The sequence below is a fragment of the Phalacrocorax carbo genome (genome assembly GCF_963921805.1).
Source record: "Phalacrocorax carbo chromosome W unlocalized genomic scaffold, bPhaCar2.1 SUPER_W_unloc_2, whole genome shotgun sequence".
In the NCBI taxonomy this organism is placed as follows: domain Eukaryota; kingdom Metazoa; phylum Chordata; class Aves; order Suliformes; family Phalacrocoracidae; genus Phalacrocorax; species Phalacrocorax carbo.
Genome location: NW_026990253.1, coordinates 551,314 through 571,952, shown reverse-complemented (window position 1 = coordinate 571,952; position 20,639 = coordinate 551,314). Strand labels below are relative to the sequence as shown.

The following is a 20,639-nucleotide window of genomic DNA, read 5'->3' as shown; positions in this document are numbered from 1 at the left end:
CTCTCCCCCATCTACCGGTGGGGGAGTGAGCGAGCGACTGTGTGGGGCTGAGCTGCCGGCTAAACCACGACAATACCCTTGTAAAAAGTCCCTCTCCAGCTTTCTCGTAGGCTCCCTTCAGGTACTGGAAGGCTGCAATAAGGTCTTTCTGGAGCATTCTCTTCTCCAGGCTGAACAACCCCAATTCTCCTCATAGGAGAGGTGCTCAAGCCCTCGGATCATTTTCGTGGCCATCCTCTGGACTCATTCCAACAGTTCCATGTCCTTTGTATGTTGGGGGCCCTAGAGCTGAATCAAGTACTCCAGGTGGGGTCTCACCAGAGCGGAGTAGAGGGGCAGAATCACCTCCCTCGACCTGCTGGCCACGCTTCTTTTGATGCAGCCCAGGATACAGTTGGCCTTCTGGGCTGCAAGCACACGCTGCCAGGTCATGTTGAGCTTTTCATCCACCAGTACCCCCAAGTCCTTCTCTTCAGGGCCGCTCTCGATCCATTCTGTGCCCAGCCTGTATTTGTGCTTGGGATTGCCCTGACCCATGTGCAGGACCCATGTGCACTTGGCCTTGTTGAACTTCATGATGTTCGCATGGGCTCACCTCTCAAGACTGTCAAGGTCCCTCTGGATGGCATCCCATCCCTCCAGCGTGTCAACCGCTGGTGGTTGGTGTTGTCAACAAACTTTCTGGAGGTGCACTCGGTCATAGAATAGAATCATAGAATCATAGAATCATTAAGGTTGGAAGGGCCTCTAGGATCACCAAGTCTAACCGTCAACCCAACACTACCATGTCACCTAAACCATGCCCTGAAGTGCCACGTCTACGGGTCTTTTGAACACCTCCAGGGATGGTGACTCCACCACCTCTCTGAGCAGCCTGTTCCAATGACTGACCACTCTATCAGTGAAGAATTTTTTCCTACTATCCAGTCTAAACCTCCCCTGACACTGCTTGAAGCCAGTTCTTCTCGTTCTATCACTAGATAGTGATAAGGTCTCCCCTCAGCCTCCTCTTCTCCAGACTAAACAACCCCCGTTCACTCAACTTCTCCTCATAAGACCTGCTCTCTAGGCCCTTCACCAGCTTCGTTGCCCTTCTCTGGACACACTCCAGCAACCCAATGTCCCTCTTGTAGTGCGGGGCCCAAAACTGAACACAATATTCAAGGTGGGGCCTCACCAGTGCCGAGTACAGGGGCACGATCACTTCCCTGCTCCTGCTGGCCACACTATTCTTGATACAAGCCAGGATGCCATTGGCATACTGCTGGCTCATATTCAGCTGGCTGTCAACCAACACACTTCTCTGCCGGGCAGCTTTCCAGCTACTCTTCCCCAAGCCTGCAGAGTTGCATGGGGTTGTTGTGACCCAAGTGCAGGACCTGGTACTTGGCCTTGTTGAACCTCATAGAATCGGCCTTGGCCCATCGATCCAGCCTGTCCAGGTCCCTCTGTAGAGCCTTTCTACCCTCAAGCAGATCAACACTCCTGCCCAACTTGGTGTTGTCTGCAAACTTACTGAGGGTGCACTTGATCCCCTCATCCAGATCACTGATAAAGATATTAAACAAGACTGGCCCCAAAACCAAGACCTGGGGAACCCTGCTCGTGAACGGCCGCCAACTGGATTTAGCTCCATTCACCACAACTCTCTGGGCTCGGCCATCCAGCCAGTTTTTAACCCAGCGCAGAGAAGAGTACACCCATCCAAGCCATGAGCTGCCAGCTTCTCTAGGAGGATGCTGTGGGAGACAGTGTCAAAGGCTTTGCTAAAGTCCAGGTAGGTAATATCCACAGCCTTTCCCTCATCCACTAGGTGAGTCACCTGGTCATAGAAGGAGATCAGGTTGGTCAGGCAGGACCTGCCTTTCATGAACCCCTGCTGGCTGGGCCTGATCCCCTGGTTGTCTTGCACTTGCCTGGTGAGCTCACTCAGGATGTATCACTCCATAGTCTTCCCTGGTACTGAGGTCAGACTGATCGGCCTGTACTTCCCCGGATCTTCCTTCTAGCCCTTCTTGTAGATGGGCGCCACATTGGCAAGCCTCCAGTCATCTGGGACCTCCCCGGTGTAACCAGGACTGCTGATAAATGATGGAGAGTGGCTTGGCGAGCTCCTCTGCCAGCTCGCTCAGTGCTCTCGGGTGGATCCCATCCGGCCCCATACGACTTGTAAGTGTCCAGGTGGCTCAGCAGGTCATAAACTGCTTCCTCCTGGATTATGGGGGGTTTATTCCACTCCCCGTCCATGCCTTCCAGCTCAGGAGACTGAATACCCTGGGGATAACTGGTCTGACAGTTAAAGACCGAGGCAAAGAAGGAATTTAGCACCTCAGCCTTTTCCTCATCCTCGGTGGCGATGTTCCCCTCCGCGTCCAATAGAGGATGGAGATTGTCTTTTGTTCTCTTTTTGTAATTAATGTATTTGTAAAAACCATTTTTTGTTATGCCTTACGGCAGTGGCCAGGTTGAGTTCTAGCTGGGCTTTTGCTTGCCTAATTTTCTCTCTGCAAGACCTAATGAGGTCTCTGTACTCTTCCTGAGTCACCTGCCCCTTCTTCCAAAAGTGGTAGACTCTCCTTTTTTTTTCCTGAGTGCCAGCAAAAGATCTCTGTTCAGCCAGGCCAGTCATCTTCCCTGCTGGTTTGTCTTGCGACACTTGGGGACAGTCTGCTCCTGCACCTGCAAGACTTCCTTCCTGAAGAGTGCCCAGCCTTCCTGGACTCCTTTGCCCTTTGGGACTTTCTCCCAAGGGACTCTCCCAACCAGTGCCCTGAACAGGCCAAAGTCTGCCCTCTCTAAGTCCATGGCAGTGGTTCTGCTGACCCCCCCTACTTACTTCGCCAAGAATCGAGAACTCAATCACATCACGGTCGCTAAGTCCAAGACAGCCTCTGACTGCCACATCTCCCACCAGACCTTCTCTGTGAACAGCAGGTCAAGCGAGACACCTCCCCTGGTAGGCTCACTTACCAGCTGCATCTTCCACACGCTCCAGGAACCTTCTAGACTTTCTTCTCTGCTGTGTTGTATTTCCAGCAGACATCTGGTAAATTGGAGTCCCCCACGAGAACAAGGGCAACCGATAGTGATACTTCCACCAGCTGCTTGTAGAACGCCTCATCTACCTCTTCATCCTGGTTGGGTGGGCTATAACAGACCCTCAGCAGGCTATCTGCCTTGTCACTCGACCTTATCATCACAATTGCTAAGCTCTATGCAATCGAAGCACTCTGAAGTGGACCACCATGGAGAGAGGTATCCAGTACCTGAAGGAATTAGTCGTGATGACCTGGACAATGAGCAGTTATCCAAAGATCCAGAGGAAGTCAAGGGCATGCGACCCATGTGGCAGAAGTTGGTACGGTGCACACCATCGTCGTATGCCAACTCATTGGCAGTACTGACCTGGACAGACGGAGAGGAACCAAAGGTGGATGAATTGGCTGGTCAACTCCGGCAATACAAGGAAAGTCTCTCTTCCTCCCTATGGACCTGTGTCTCGGCTGTGGAGAAACTCTCCAAAAAAACTGCCTTGGGAGTTCCAGCAATTCAAAGTGGACATGCTCTACTCCCCACCTGTACGGACCAGTAATTCAGCCATTAGGAGTAAGCGTCCCTCTGCTCAAGAGGGAGGATACAGGGGATACACACCACGGGCTGCCCTGTGGTTTTAACTACATGACCACGGAGAGGACATGAGGAAGTGGGATGGAAAAATCTACCTCGACCCTAGAGGCACGGGTACGTGAGTTGCAAGGAAAAACAAGCACTCAGGAACATTCTTCCAGGAACATTGCAGCTCCAGTCTCCAGTGGGCAGTTCCCCAGACAGAGCAGAAGGGCTGATCCTACTCCTGATCGTAATGAAGAGACTTCCAATTTGCATTTACAAGAAGTGAGTAACGGATACTCTGTCAAGGACTAGAGGGGTCAACGCCTCCAGCCAGGTGGAGGAAGGGGACAACCGGGTTTACTGGACTGTATGGATTCGATGGCCTGGCACATCAGACACACAGGAGTATAAGGCTCTAGTGGACACCAGTGCACAGTGTACCCTAATGCCACAAGGTGTATAGGGGCAGAACCTACCTGTATTGCTGGAGTGACAGGGGGATCCCAAGAGCTAACTGCATTGGAGGCCGAAGTGAGCCTAACCGGGAATGAGTAGCAAAAGCACCCCATCGTGACTGGCCCAGAGGCTCCGTGCATCCTTGGCATAGACTACCTCAGGAGAGGGTATTTCAAGGACCCAAAAGGTTACAGGTGGGCTTTTGGTATAGCTGCCTTGGAGACGGAGGGAATTAAACAGCTGTCTACCTTGCCCGGTCTCTCAGAGGACCCTTCTGTTGCGGGGTTGCTGAAGGTCAAAGAAAAACAGGTGCCGATCACTACCACGGCGGTGCATCAGTGGCAATATCCCACCGAGGCTCCCTAATTCCCATCCATGAGCTCATTCACTGACTGGAGAGCCAAGGAGTGATCAGCAAGACTCGCTCACCCTTTAAAAGTCCCATATGGCCAGTGCGGAAGTCTTATGGAGAGTGGAGACTAATGGTAGACTATCATGGCCTGAGGTTCACATGGGCCTGCTTCTCGAGCTTGTCCAGGTCTCTCTGAACAGCATCCCATCCCTCAGGCGTGTCAACCGCACCACTCAGCCTGGAGTCATCTGCAAACTTGCGGAGGGCGCACTCTATCCCACTGTCTATGATGTCACTGATGAAGATATTAAATAATAATGGTCTCTGTATGGAGCTTTGAGGGACGCCACTCGTTACTGGTTTCCCCTTGGACATTGAGCCACTGACTAAAAGTCTTTGGACGCAGCCATCCAGCCAATTCCTTATCCACCTAATAGTCCATCCGTCAAACCCACCTCTCTCCAATTTATAGTCCAGAATGTTGTGGGGGACCATATCAAAGGCCTTACAGAAGTCCAGGAAGATGGCATCCATAGCTCTTCCCTTGTCCACTGATGCAGTCACTCCACTTACCTTCCCCTTGCACAGCCTTAAGGCATGGCTGTCGCTCAGCCTGGGACAGTGCACAATACCACGCATCAACCTCCTGCTCGCGTTCCAGATACTGCGCTGCCTGTTGAGCTCCTCTTGTTACATAGCTACTTGTCTGAAGAGCTCTTCCAGCTGGGCACACTTGTGCAGCTATGACATCCACCGCTGCCTTCAGGTGCTAGGGGGTCTTCTAGATACTGGAGCTCCATGCAGCCTGAGGTCTGGAGAGCTATATCGATCTTTGGGAGGCCTGTTTGGGGGGAGATGTTAGCACAGGTAGGCTGTAGTGCTTCTGTCTGGGTTACAGCCACAGCCTTGCAGTTGCGGCAGATGGATGCCATTTTCTTTCAGCAGATCACCTCGAAGTCCCAGGACAGAGGAGAAAGGGACAGCAGGTACCAGCAAGAGGGGAAGGAAGAGAAGGGGCCCAACTTCAGGCAACAGAGTTGTTTAGGGCACAATCTGACATTTAGGACTCCTTCAGTTCCAACTAGCGCTTGTTTTCTTGGCATGTGCCTGTAAATGCAATATATGGGGAGAATAGAAACTACTATGGTAAGAACGCCTGCTCCCCCCTTCGGAGTCTGTGCCTGATAATGCAGAGTGAACACCCCCAACTCCTGTTGACTTAATCTGAAGTAAAAGGCCCTTTGCACCTCGCAAGTGTAGCTGGTAGCATCACACTTTTAGACCCTGTTCTGTACTAGAATCACTGTTCACTGAGTTTCTGAATGACTTATTGTGTGGGTTGTGTTTTTAAGCTAAGGGTAAGCGGACTGCTTTCTTTTAATAATCTCCTTTCGCTCTAGATGTAAAAATGTTCATTTTCTTTCAGATGCTTCAGGCGTGCTCAGTCCAACATCTACCAGTACCATATGCAGCGTTCCCACCTCTGATTTCTAACGACCCTTTCCTTTTGCATCCTCCTCACCTCTCTCCGCATCACCCGCCTCACCTGCCACCTCCAGGGCAATTTGTTCCCTTCCAAGCACAGCAGTCACGTTCAGTAAGTAATGCTTCTTATCCCCTCTCCTAAAATATTTGGAGGTTGATCAGCAAATAATGCTCTTGTCCTTCTAATAACGTTCTGGTTGAGAGAACAAATGGATCTGATTTAGAGTAAGTAATAGGGTTTTGTAGTAGTGCTATCTGAGCAAGACTTAGTCTGAAGAAAAAAAAATTATTGTTTTGAAATTAATTTTGATTCTCTTAAGATTTCCTCAGCTGTTGCCCACTCTTTTTCCCTGGAGGCCTGTACTCCTGTCAGTCTGACATAAATTTGCTTCATGTACTGCTTCTGCAGGTGGTGTTCTTCCAGAAAGTAAAAGAGAATATAGAGACCCAAGTGTAGTGCAGCAGTGGTCTCAGAGATAAAACTTTGTAGAGAGACTAGAAAGCACAAAGCATTATTCCTATTGCATGCTTCTACCACATTAATTCACGATTTGTTTAGAGTGAACCACTGTATCTCCCCTGAACACTAGTGTGAAAAGTATTACTTAAACCTTCTATGGCCTACTGGAACCTCTTTTCTCCCCTGCTTATGGAAATCATTGACTCTTTTCACTTAAACAAACTTGGCTGAAAAGTTAATGCCTTCATAATAGGGCTTATGCAAACATGAGAGAAGATGCTATTTTGGACGCGAGGGAAAAAAATTGCATTTTGTAATTTCTACTTACTAATCTTCTGCCAGAGGTTAGTAATTTCCACTTACTAGTCTTCTGCCAGGCACCTTTTGCCTGTTTCTTTGGAGCTCTACCAATATTTCATTAATACAGAAATACAAAATAATTTCAGTATTACTAACAAATACTGCTCAGACTGTTTTGAGCAGTAACAAATACTGCTGTGTTAAATGTCAGGTGTTGGCACTGTAAATAATCTATTGGCACAATAGACTATTTATAAGTATAAATCATGGTGTTCATAATGAAGATTTTTGCTTCACAGGGAAATGCTGAGTTGTTTTTGTAAAGAAACTTCTTAATTCTTCATACATCAGTGTAACTTCAATTATTCATTATGGTAGTGAAGTAGAAGTATTTTCTTCAGTTTGAGAACATATCTCTATTAAGGAAATCAGTTGCTGCCTTATATATACAGTCTGATGAAAGGGATCATAGGCTCACAGGATCAGAGGATAATTCAGGTTGGAAGACACCTCAGGAGGTCTCTAGCTTAACCTTCTGTTCAAAACAGCATCAGCTATGAGGTCAGGTGAGGGTGCTCAGGGCTTTTTCCAGTTGGGTCTTGAAAAGCTCCAAGGATGGAGACTACACAAACTCTCTAGGATCCTGTTCCACTGCTTGAATGTCCTCATGGTGAAAAAGCTTCTCTTTGTATTTAGCTGGAATTTTGACTTACGCCCGTTGTCTCTTGTCCTTCCACCATGCACCACTGTAAAGAGCTTGGCTCCATCTTCTTGATCAAATCTCTGCAGGTATTGGAAGGCTGCTGTTAGTTGTCCTTCCCCCCTCCCCCAAGCCTTTTCTTCTCCTGGCAGAAAAAGCCCGGTTCCCTCAAGCTCTTCTAATAGGACAAATGCTTCAGTCCCCTGACCATCTCGGTGGCCCTCCTTTGAGCTTGTTCTACTTTATCAATGTCTTTTTTTTTTCTTTTCTTTTTTTTTTTTTTTTTTTTTTGTATTTGGGTGCCCCAAACTGGATGTAGTATTCCACATGAGGTCTAAAAAGTGTTGAGTAGAAGGTGGATAATCACTTTGCTCAATCTACTGGCTATGCTAGCTTGTTAATACAGCCCAAGATACTGCTAGCCTTCTTTGCTGCCAGGGCACACTTTTGGCTCATGTTCAGCTTGCTGTCTACCGAGGGCACCAGGGCCTTTTCAGCAGAGCTGCTTCACAGCCAGTCATTCCCCAGCCTGTATTGTTGCCAGGGGTTCTTCCTTCCCAGGTGCAGGACTTGGCATTTGTCTTTGTTGAATATCATAAGGTTCCTGTTGGCCCATTTCTCCAGCCTGTCCACGTCCTGCTGTATGGCAGCCCTACCTTCCAGTGTATGGACCATCCTCCACAATTTGATATCAGCTGTAGACTTCATGAGCAAGTACTCTGTCTCTTCCAAGTGATTGATAATGTTGTTAAACAGGATGGGTCCCTGTGGTATACCACTTGTTACCAGCATCTTGGTAGAGTATGACCCATTAACCACTATGATCTAAGCCTGATCATCCAAACATTTTTTTATCCATCTGTTTGTCCACCCATCCAGACTGTAACATCCGAACTTGGTTACAAGAATATTGTGGGAGATAGCGTCAAAAGCTTTGCTAAAGTTGAGGTAAATGACATCCACTGCTCTCCCCTCATCCACAAATCTAGTCACCTTATCATACTAGACAATCTGTTTGATCCAGCATGATTTTCCCTTGGTATAGCCATGCTGACTGTTCCCTCTTCCATGTGCCCAGAAATATGTTCCAAGAGGACTCGCTTCATGATTTTCCCAGGGACTGAAGTAAGGTCGACTGGCCTGTAGTTTCCCAGATTGTCCTTTTGGCCTTTTTTGTTGATGAATGCAATGTTTGCCTTTCTCCAGTTGTCAGGGATCTACCCCGATCTCCACAACCTTTTAAAGATGATAGAGAGCAGCCTTGCAAGGACATTGGCCAGTTCTCTCAGTACCCTTGGATGTAGTCCTTCTGGTCCCATGGACTTGTATGGGTCAAGTTCTCTCAAGTAATCAATCCCTGACTCAATCCTCATCCACTGCTAGTAGTTCTTCTCCAGATTCGTCTCCGTGCCCAAGTGGCACAAGAGGGAGGAGGGGTGGGGGGTTATGGTCAGTATATAGCAGTCATTCTCTGCTGCACCTTTCTTTTCACACCTTTCCTCTGCTCTGGCATGGGTTCTCAATGGGCCACAGTTCCTTTGGGAAATATTCTGTTCCAGAGTGGGTCCTCCATGGGCTGCAGGGAATATCTGCTCTGGTGCCATGGAGCACCTCCTCCTCATCCTTCTCCTTCTCTGACCTTGGCATTCCCTCTGCTGTTTCTCACTCTTTTTTGTTCCCTCCTACTCTCCATCCAGGGTTTTTTTTGTCCTTTCTTAAATAGTTTTTCACAGAGGCACCACCAACACTGCTGATTGTCTCAGCTTTGGCCTGCGGTGGGTCCATCGCTGAGCTAGCTGGAACCAGCTGTGTCTGGCACAAGGCAGCCCCTTACCTCTTCCCACAGAGGCCACCCCTGCAGCCCCCCCCCCCCAAAAAAAAAAAACCAAACAAAAAACAACAAACAACCAAACAACCCTTGCCACATATACCCAATACAACTCCATAAAATTTCCACAATTCCTCAGAACATATAATTGGAGTTGTGGATTTTTGGTATTAAAAAATAAATTTTAAAAACTGGTTTTCTATTAATACAACAAACCCTGTATTTCTTTTAGCCACTTCAAAGGATAGAGAATGAAGTAGAACTGCTTGGAGAACATCTTCCTATAGGAAGCTTTACCTACCCTCCATCAACTCATCCACCAACACTGACTTCCCCAGCTCCTATCCAGTTCTTAACCCATGATCCTTTACACCAAGAGGTTTCATTTGGAGTTGTAAGTATTGCTTTTTGTACTACATCCTCATGTATGAGGAGTTCAAGTTCTTGATCTTTGCTCTAAGTTATAACCATTTCATTGAAAAATGGCATTTTTGCAATTGAATTTCATTAGTGGGTGCAGCTGTGGAAAGTCAGGGTGGTTGGTTTTTGCGGTTAGACTGACTTCATATAGTCTGAGGGCTCAAACTTGGAAGAATGAAAACATGCTAACAAAGTCTTTGAGCGATCTTTTTCATAAAAGCAAATGTCTCAAGGCCTCTGAATATCATTTCAGTAGTGGTGTGTGAATTTTGGTTCTAAAAATCTGCTAACATTTTTTTTCACTATTAAGTATTTTTAGGAAAAAACAATTTATGTCTCAGTTACAATTCTTTACCTGCTCCCATTTTAGTAGACAGTGCAAGATGTTTTAAACAGTCATACTGAGGACTTATGTAAGTAAACTAAAGAGCTTTGCATGCAAATTGAAACGGGAAAATAGTCTTTTTCTCCTATGGAAATAATGTGTTGAAGCTGTAAACTTGAATGTCTCTTTAGGCACTATATCTGTATGCAGTTGAAAGGCTACAGCCCCTCCTCCCAAAAGTGAATGTAATTGAGCCCGACTCTGAATGTGATTTCTTTATTTATTAATTTTAAACCTTGCTCTTTATTTAAAGTGGTTTTGCTGTGGAGCATCCTGGCAGTGCTCCCTAATGGATATTTGGCTTATATCAGCGAAAGAATTCCTGTATATATGTTGTTTAAAACTCTTATTCCTACCCAACAAGCCGCGCAAGCCAGCGCATTCCTCCAGGTCTAAAGCCCTCAGCTTTTGTTTTGCAGCATGTTCACCAATTCAAGTCCTGCCTGTCCAAACAAGCCCATATATAGGCTAAGCTTTACAAAATGCTTATTAGCTAGCTTGCAAGGGTTTCTGGTTAGCATTGTTACTTTTTTCCTGCAGGATAGTATAATTATATATTACTGATGAGATTTGTTGGTCAAAACAATTGTTTGAAAAGGCTGGTATTTTTTGGCTTGGACAGGGCTGGATTTTTTTTTTGGATGCTGCCTTATTTAAAATGTATTTCAACATTCACTTTTCATTTAATTTCTTTATTAAATAAGACAAGAAAATATTAAATTTTTTCTTCCTTTTTACAGCCTTACCCACCTTTTATGCCTCGAAGACTCACAGGGCGCAGTAGATACCGATCACAGCAACCAATACCACCACACTCGTACCATCCCAACCTATTACCATATGTGCTGTAAGTCCAAAGCTCATTATACTCATAGGCTACTAAATAACTCTGTAAGCTAGTTGATCCCCTCAATGTTTTTTTTTATGTTTGGGCTCTACCACAGGGTACAAACAGTTCAGACAATCTCAAGGAATAAGGGAGCTTGTAGTTATATTTAAAGTTTCCAGTCTATTTGAACAGCATATATACCTGAGCAAGGAAAAAACAAGTACAAGTGAACAGTTTGATGATAATGTAGTTTTGGGATCTTCTATGCCTCTTCTTTCTGTTGAAATCTCCTTAAAGATGTTCGATGTAGAATGGTTACACTTGATTCTTGGATAACAGTTATGAGTTATACCCATGGTTACATCCTAAAGTATACTTAAGTAGGATAAAGATCTAACAGTCCTTACCAAAAAAAAAAACAACCAACAAAACAACAAACCACAACCAACCAGGCAAATCAATTTACTCTTAATTACTGAAACATAATATATGTGTGTGTGTTTTTTGGTTTGGGTGGTTTTCTTTCTTCTGAACTGATAATCTGTTACAGCTTTTGAACTTCTGTACCTGATTAATCACTTCTGGAAGAGAAGTAACATTAAGGGATTATCAGTAACCTTTTAAAGTAGATCCTGTCTGCTGTAGTTTAGATGTGTGACACAGAATTTATTGTTCTTCGTAGGTTCTGTTTTTGAAATGAATACAAAATGCTTAGAAAATGAGGATTTATTTTAAAGGTGTCATTGACAGGGAGATAATCCAACTTTGTCATTTGTAGTTTCTGACTCCGCAGTTTGACTTGCATCAAAATAGCACCAAGATATATGATTCAGTGAAGTCGTCAAACTTTTCATTGTGCATTCTGACAAAGTCTGCTCTGATGTTATAGTCGCTTGCCTGTCTACTCAGGGACAGTGTGTCACAATCATTCCTGATGAATTTAATCAGGTGACATTTATAGTGCTGTGGATTTTTTATTTCTATGGCTGTGCATTAAACTTTGACCCATATTACTATCTTGGAACGAGGATCATTTAACTTAAAATACAGAAAAATGGCACACTCTTGCCTTTATATCTGAAGAGGTTCTTCTCTGGCCAAATCCATGTTATATGGGAATGCATAGTTGGGTCTGCTGTCAATGTGAAAGTTGGCCCAATACTATATTGTAATTGTCTTTGTTATGTGTATTATTGAAAAGGAGACTGAGGGGTGACCTCATTGCTCTCTACGGCTTCCTGAGGAGGGGAAGTGGAGAGGGAGGCACTGATCTCTTCTCCCTGGTATCCAGTGACAGGACATGTGGGAATGGCTCAAAGCTGCCTCAGGGGAGGTTCAGACTAGACATCAGGAAGCATTTCTTTACAAAGACGGTAGTCAAACACAGCAACAGGCTTCCTAGAGAGGTGGTCAATGCCCCATGCCTGTCAGTGCTTAAGAGGCACTTGGACAATGCCCTTAATAATATGCTTTACCTTTTGGTCAGCCCTGAAGTGGTCAGGCAGTTGGACTAGATGACTGTTGTAGGTCCCTTCCAACCAAACGATTCTATTCTATTCTATTCTATTCTATTCTATTCTATTCTATTCTATTCTATTCTATTCTATTCTATTCTAGTGCTTGAATGCTTTTTTTATTGGGGAGCTAAGTGAACTTGGGTTATTTATCTTAGCTGTTATTCTATCTATTTAAATAAGTCAAATTTAAAACCAGAAACCCTGTTCAATACTAATATTAACTCTGTGATGAAGGCTATCAAGAGATTAATTTCTGTAATAGCACTGAACATTACTGTAAGTATGAGTTGTTATAACAATATACATGCAATTTGAAAATGCAATACAGCAAGTATCAAAAAGTGGTGCAATTAGCTTTCCTTTGACACCTTGAATTTTAATTCTTAATTTCAAATGTAACCTTTTGACTGATTATTAGAATTTCATAGAATCATAGAATGTCCTGACTTGGAAGGGACCCACAAGGATCATTGAGTCCAACTCCTGTCCCTGCATAGGACAACCCCAAAAATTCACAATATAGCTCTGAAGGCGTTGTCCAAGTGCTTCTTGAATAATAGTGTCAGGCTTGGTGCCGTGACTACCTCCCTGGGGAGCCTGTTCCAGTGCTCCAGCAGGTGAAGAACCTTTTCCTAATATCCAACCTAAACCTCCCCTGGCACATCTTCCTGCCATTCCCTTGGGTCCTATCATTGGTCACCAGAGAGAAAAGACCAGCACCACCATCAGTGTTGAAGACTGAGGTGAAGAAAACATTACATGTCTCTGCCTTGTCTATATCCCTGGTTCTTTGAGAAGAATAGATTCATCTATGTCAATCCTTTTTTGATTTAAGAAGGATCAGTAACATAACTCTACCTCTGCCATATGTTTGCATGCTTTCCTTCAGGAAGATCTTGAGTCTTATCATTGTTTGTTCTTCTGGCAGATCAGTGCTTCCAGTGCCACCTGCGGTTGGACCAGCTTTCGGTTTTGAGTTGGACGTGGAAGATGGAGAGGTGGAAAACTACGAGGTTGGTGTATGAAGTACAAATTCACGTGGAGCAGAGGTTAACTCAATACATGAACTTAAATGGTCTTTTGCTTTTCAAAGACAAAAAATGGGATTAAATAAATGCAATGTTTATGAAGACAGAATCTAGAAACATTTTTTTCATACTAGTTGCTAAAACTGGATGTTAGAAACACTCTTATTTTGTATCTATTGCCTTTCCCCAGAATCTATCCTTTCAGATTAGCGATGGTTAAATTCCTCAACTTTCCATTCTAGATATGACTCTTCTTTTTGCATTTTGCTTGATTTTTAAATAGCGAGCATAAATATCCTTTTCTTTTGAATATGTTACAACTTAGTGCTTTTTATGTACCTTGCTAACTTTACAGGTTAGTGTTAACATTTTAGGGTGAATTCAGGAAAATGTGATGTTGGCAAGAATGTCTTAATGTATATTTTTCTCTTGCCAATAAAGAGAGTACAGCAAGTCGCATATTTTGAAATAAATTGTCAGTGGTGTCTTACATAATTGAGGGCCGATCCCAACTCTTGTCCTTGCTGCTTCTCAGGCTGTTGGATTCCCATCGGATTCTGTTCAGAAAACCTCAGCTGCCTCCTACCCCTCCTCATGTATCTATTTCTCCTTGCTTCTGTTCAGAGCTGTGCATTTATGCAGTTGCACAGCATTTACAGTGTAATGACAAGCTCTTCTATAACACTTCTTGTGCTAGTTAAAAGAAGCATCATATTGTAGCTGATATGTTGGGCTCCAGATTTTGAGCTATTTGACTATCTGTACTCTTTGCATCTTTCATCAAATCTCTTAACTTCTGTGCTTTGGTTCTCTATCAAGTTGATACTGATGTTTTTCTGGAGCCCCTCATGAGGGAGCAGAAATTATTTACATGAGGAGCACTTAGGTACAGTGTTCTACCTGTATGAACGAGTACAAATTTTAATCAGAAAGTGTCTCTATTCAGTTTGATGTCATGCCTCTGTTTCCAAAGGTTCAGCATAAAATCTCCATGTCTCAATTCAGCTATCTCAAGAAGTGGAATGGGAGTCAAAAGTTGTCCCCTTAAACTCTTGGCCACATAGAGCTAGGCTCATTGCCTATTCCTAGAAAGCAAGTTTGCCAACAATTTCTTCTGGTTACTCACACTACTGTGTGGGGAATGGGGGAAGGGGGTTCACTTACAAAGCAAAACACATATCAAGCTGTGAATAACAGTTAGATCAATGATCAAACATTGAAAGACATCTTTCCATAGCACTTGCAGTTGTAGAGAGAGAGAAGCAAGACTAAACATGCCTTGGACATGTGGGTTGTGCTACCTGGTAGGATAGTGACATGGCAGAAGAAATCACTTCTGGTACAGCTGGAGTTTGTTTGAGCAATGAACATCAAAAAGTCCAAATTCCTTGTTTCGTAGGCACTGCTGAATTTGGCAGAACGTCTAGGAGAAGCCAAACCTCGAGGACTGACAAAGGCAGACATTGAACAACTTCCATCTTACAGGTTCAACCCAAGCAATCATCAGTCAGAACAGACATTGTAAGTACATCTATCTCAAATTTACATACTGCGTTTACAGTCCTTTAGGCTGCAGCCTCAACTAGGCAAATACTGTAACACAAGTGCTCTAAAAGCACTCAAATAAAAAAGATAAATTTTCTTAAACCATTTTTAGAATCAGATATCATTTATCTTGGCTTTAAAATTCTGTAGGGTCTCACTTCAGTTAGATGTTCAAATTCAGTATTTTAAAAAAGCTTTCCAAATTTTTGTTTGGCATACTAGATATTAAATGGTCATCATCAACTTGGAATTCAGCCTATATTGAAATATTTTCCAATTACTAAAATTTCAAGTACTCCTGGAAGAGCTTTTGACAGTCTTCGAGTTTTACAGTCATATTTTCTTATTTTTTAAGACTAATTCTGTTTGAAAGTTCTACATAACAGAGAAATGACCTATAAGTGAAAGGCAGTGAAAGTGATATACAGTGCTGTCAAATGTTTGAAACTGAACAGAAGAGGTTTTTTTCTCTGATCTTACACTTAGAGCAATCTTCAATGTTATTTTTAACATAGTAGGGAATAAGAAAAATAAAAATACCAGAGAACTTAAGTTGATGATGTCCCTGGGGAAGAAATGTGTTTATAAAACATGTACAACATAATATAGATGCAATTTAATGAGAAATTTTTCGTACTAAAAAATGTGTGTGATCTTTAATCAGTTATGGCTTTGAGAAATACTCAAAGCAAGTTTTCTGTTTTTTATTTTAATATAGCTAAAATTAAATTTAAAACTGAAAGAAATATGCTATAGGATGTGCACTACCTGTTTATATCAGCAGGCATGAACTCTAGTATTTACTATTTACTGCTTGGGCCAGTGCACTCCCATGGGTATGAGTTTGAGTCCTTGTCTGCTTTGGGATTTGAAACTATGGTGCACAAAACAAAAGCAATTCTCATTTTACACTGGTCCACTAAAGATCTATACCCACAAAAGTTTGATCACTGTAGATACTCCAGTGGTTTTAAAATTTTTTTTTGCAGAAACACCTTATAATTTGCCTATAGAATATAAATTATTATTAAATGGGAAATTTTATAGATATTTGCTGTCTTTTTTTTAGGTGTGTAGTGTGTATGTGTGACTTTGAGGCAAGGCAGCTACTTAGAGTCTTACCCTGTAACCACGAGTTTCATGCCAAGTGTGTTGATAAATGGCTTAAGGTAAATAAAATCTGTGTTGGATGCAATTTATAATGTCCTAGTTTGTGGTTTCATTTTGTCTTTAGTTTTCTACTGCATTTCATCTCGTTTGTCATATTTAATATTTGGGCTCTGAAGTAACAAAAAAGGGCACAAGCTGAATTTGTCGTGTTTGTTTTTTTTTTTTGTCTCCTTACGGTATAGAAATATTCTTTTTTAGTGATTAACAAAAGCTATTTCTTTATAATAATAATTGGAATAGGGTCATTTTAAAAGGAATATGAGGAGAATGATCTTCGCTGGTAGAAAGCACTCCTATAAGAACCCCTGCTATCACTATGAATTTGAGTACTTGGGGCAAATAAAAAAGTATCTATAAGTATAAGGCATGACTGAGATATATTTTTTTAAAAAATAGACAACATGAAATTATGGCTTTATGCATGCTATGAGATATTCTTTCAAAACAAGTTGGGGGGAAGACCTAGAAGCAGGACAGCACAATAAGTTGACAGATAGAATAGCAGTGGTACAGAACATGAGGAGGATAGGAATACAGTTTAGAAGATGACGTATAGGGAGACATCTGTACAAGCTGTGTTATGCAGACCTACTGCTAATAAGGTGTTCATTCCTTTCTTGTCTCACTTTTTAAAAAATTCTATTAATTTACTTTAATCTGTCTGTAGCCTGTGTTGCAATATCAAATATGCCACAGTCCTATGTGAAAGAAGCATGTCAAACATTCCCTAGAGAACTATAAATGTAATCTTATGTTACATCATTTTAAGATATATTTTAAAAATAAATAAGTTCTCATGCTTTGCTGACAAATGTATTCCTATAAAGAATTGTCGTGGTTTAGCCCCAGTTGGCAACTAAGCACCACACAGCCGCTCGCTCACTTCCCCCCCGCCAGTGGGATGGGGGAGAGAATCAGACGGGTAAAAGCGAGAAAACTCGTGGGTTGAGATAAAGACAGTTTAATAGGTAAAGCAAAACATAATAGTAAGAATAACAAAAAAAAAAAAAAATGAAAAGGAAAAAGCAAAAGCTGTGTGTGCAAGCAAAGCAAAACAAGGAGTTCTTTCACTACTTCCCATCGGCAGACAGGTGTTCAGCCATCTCCAGGAAGGCAGGGCTCCATCACGTGTAACGGTTACTTGGGAAGACAAACGCCATAACTCTGAATGTCCCCCCCTTCCTTCTTCTTTCCCCAGCTTTATATCCTGAGCATGACGTCATATGGTATGGAATATCCCTTTGGTCAGTTTGGGTCAGCTGCCTTGGTTGTGCTCCCTCCCGTCCCGGCTTCTTGTGCCCCTAGCAGAGCATGGGAAGCTGGAAAAGTCCCTGATTAGTATAGGCACTACTTAGGGACACTTAGCCGCTACTTAACAACTAAACATCAATGTGCCATCAGCACTATTCTCATACCAAATCCAAAACACACTATACCAGCTACAGTGAAGAAAATTAACTCTATCCCAGCCAAAACCAGCACAAGAATATACATTTTTGACCTGAATAAAGTCCTATAATTTCTAGGCTTTATAAAGTAAAAAAAATTACTGCCTCGTGCATACAGTAGTATATGCTGTGCATAAAGTGAAATATTGGATTTGATATTGGCAGTAGTTGTTTAGCTAATGAATAATGATAGGATTTTTTAAAAAAAGAAATATGAAAACATCTTTGAGTTAGAGTACCCAAAGAAGAGAACCACCATGGAGATAGCTATACCAGTACCTGAAGGAATTAGTCGTGATGACCTGGACAATGAGCAGTTATCCAAAGATCCAGAGGAAGTCAAGGGCATGCGACCCATGTGGCAGAAGTTGGTACGGTGCACACCATCGTCGTATGCCAACTCATTGGCAGTACTGACCTGGACAGACGGAGAGGAACCAAAGGTGGATGAATTGGCTGGTCAACTCCGGCAATACAAGGAAAGTCTCTCTTCCTCCCTATGGACCTGTGTCTCGGCTGTGGAGAAACTCTCCAAAAAAACTGCCTTGGGAGTTCCAGCAATTCAAAGTGGACATGCTCTACTCCCCACCTGTACGGACCAGTAATTCAGCCATTAGGAGTAAGCGTCCCTCTGCTCAAGAGGGAGGATACAGGGGATACACACCACGGGCTGCCCTGTGGTTTTAACTACATGACCACGGAGAGGACATGAGGAAGTGGGATGGAAAAATCTACCTCGACCCTAGAGGCACGGGTACGTGAGTTGCAAGGAAAAACAAGCACTCAGGAACATTCTTCCAGGAACATTGCAGCTCCAGTCTCCAGTGGGCAGTTCCCCAGACAGAGCAGAAGGGCTGATCTTACTCCTGATCGTAATGAAGAGACTTCCAATTTGCATTTACAAGAAGTGAGTAACGGATACTCTGTCAAGGACTAGAGGGGTCAATGCCTCCAGCCAGGTGGAGGAAGGGGACAACTGGGTTTACTGGACTGTATGGATTCGATGGCCTGGCACATCAGACACACAGGAGTATAAGGCTCTAGTGGACACCGGTGCACAGTGTACCCTAATGCCACAAGGTGTATAGGGGCAGAACCCACCTGTATTGCTGGAGTGACAGGGGGATCCCAAGAGCGTGGGAATCTGGAAAGGTAGCCGACTCCCACAGTGAAGAGAATTAACCCCTTCTCAGCTAAAACCAGCACATTCTCCACCCCTTATTCCATACCATTTACACCATGCCCAGGTCCCACACGATGCAATACAACCGTACCAACCGCCATCCCTCCCCTTCACATCCTTTAACATAATACACAGGCATCATTCCCTTAGTTCATGGACCTTCCCTGTAAAATGTCCATTAAAATGTCCATTGAGTTCACCCAGTCCACGACTCTGGGCTCCATCTGCCATATCAGGCTTTCAGGGTGGGAGAGATGGTGTGTGTTGGGTTGGGTTGCTGCATACCGAGTCAGTCATTGTTCCATCACTGCTGCACGGCTTGTTTCAAAATTTATCTTCCATGGGTTAGGAGGCTCGTACTCTGATATCATTGATACAAGACAGAGACGACACACAATATTATATAGCAGTTCGCATTGTGCCATTCAGTTCATTGACTGTTTTCACCCAAAATCAAATCCCCTTGAGGCGCACATCGGATTTCTCCATCCTCCCGCATTGCCCACCAAGTGCACCCAGGTCCTCAAGCAAAAGCGATCCCACAAATGGGTTGAACCCAGACTGTTTTGCCCAGCATACTTTTTGCATGCACTACAGGGACTCTACCCCCTTCCACAGTATGTAGGATTTCTGACTGGGCAGGGCCAGCTTGACTGGCAGATCCCCTCGTGTTGACTAACCAGGTGGCTTTTGCTAAATGCGTATCCCAGTGCTTGAATGTTCCACCCCCCATTGCTCTCAGTGTAGTTTTTAACAGTCCACTGTACTGTTCAATTTTCCCAGAGGCTGGTGCATGACAGGGGATGTGATACACCCACTCAATGCCATGCTCTTTGGCCCAGCTGTCTATGAGATTATTTCGGAAATGAGTCCCGTTCTCTAACTCGATTCCCTCTGGGGTGCCATGTTGCCACGAGACTTGTTTTTTGAGACCCAGGAGAGTGTTTCGGGCAGTGGTGTGAGGACAGGATATGTTTCCAGCCAGCCAATTGTTATTTCTACCATTGTAAGGCCACGGCGCTTGCCTTGATGGGTTTCTGGGAGTGTGATATAGTCAATTTGCCAGGCCTCCCCATATTTATATTTCAGCCATCGTCCCCCATACCAGAGAGGCTTTACCCGCTTCGCTTGCTTGATTGCAGTGCACGTTTCACATTTGTGGATAGCCTGTGCAATAACAGCCATGGTCAAGTCCACCCCTCGATCACGACCCCGCCTGTATGTTGCATCTCTCCCTTGATGGCCTAAGGTGTCATGGGCCCACCGAGCTAGAAATAGTTCACCCTTATGTTGCCAGTCCAGATCCACCTCAGCCACATCAGTCTTGGCAGCCTGATCCACCTGCTGGTTGTTCCGATGTTCTTCAGTGGCCCGACTCTTGGGGACGTGAGCATCCACGGGACGTGAGCATCCACATGACGTGACTTCACAAGTAGTTTCTCTACCCGGGAAGCAATATCTTGCCACAATGAGACAGCCCAGATGGGTTTGCGTCTGCGCTGCCAGTTGCTCTGCTTCCACTGCTGTAACCAGCCCCACAGGGCATTTGCCACCATCCAGGAGTCAGTATAAAGATAGAGCACTGGCCACTTTTCCCATTCAGCAATGTCTAAGGCCAGCTGGATGGCCTTTACCTCTGCAAACTGGCTCAATTCACCTTCTCCTTCAGCAGTTTCTGTGACTTGTTGCATAAGATTCCATACAGCAGCCTTCCATCTCTGATGCTTTCCCACAAGACAACAGGACCCATCAGTGAACAGGGCATACTGCTTCTCATCTTCTGGCAGTTTGTTATAGAGTGGGGCTTCTTCAGCACATGTCACCTCCTCCTCTGGTGATAATACAAAATCTTGGCCTTCTGGCCAGTCCATGATCACTTCCAAGATTCCTGGGCGACTGGGGTTTCCTACTCGAGCCCGCT

At 44.0% G+C, this 20,639-nt stretch overlaps 2 protein-coding genes across 3 annotated transcripts in view; one reads left to right on the top strand and one right to left on the bottom strand.

Annotated features, from left to right (window-relative positions):
- LOC135310848 (E3 ubiquitin-protein ligase RNF38-like) overlaps positions 1-20,639 on the bottom strand; it is a 205,611-nt gene that overhangs the window by 97,243 nt on the left and 87,729 nt on the right. The gene's annotated exons all lie outside the window — the stretch shown is intronic.
- On the top strand, positions 5,760-16,119 carry LOC135310838 (E3 ubiquitin-protein ligase RNF38-like). The gene is made up of 6 exons (XM_064439893.1): positions 5,760-6,017; positions 9,426-9,587; positions 10,739-10,845; positions 13,273-13,357; positions 14,772-14,893; positions 15,987-16,119. Exons 1-6 carry the CDS (start codon positions 5,829-5,831, stop codon positions 16,117-16,119), a joined length of 798 nt encoding a protein of 265 aa, XP_064295963.1. The 5' UTR covers positions 5,760-5,828.

Coding starts and splice junctions, on each gene's coding strand:
- LOC135310838 (XM_064439893.1), top strand. CDS start 5,829: ATGTTCATTTTCTTTCAGATGCTTCAGGCGTGCTCAGTCCAACATCTA. Junction 10,846..13,272: donor AACCTATTACCATATGTGCT/GTAAGTCCAAAG, acceptor TTCTTCTGGCAG/ATCAGTGCTTCCAGTGCCAC. Junction 14,894..15,986: donor CATCAGTCAGAACAGACATT/GTAAGTACATCT, acceptor TCTTTTTTTTAG/GTGTGTAGTGTGTATGTGTG.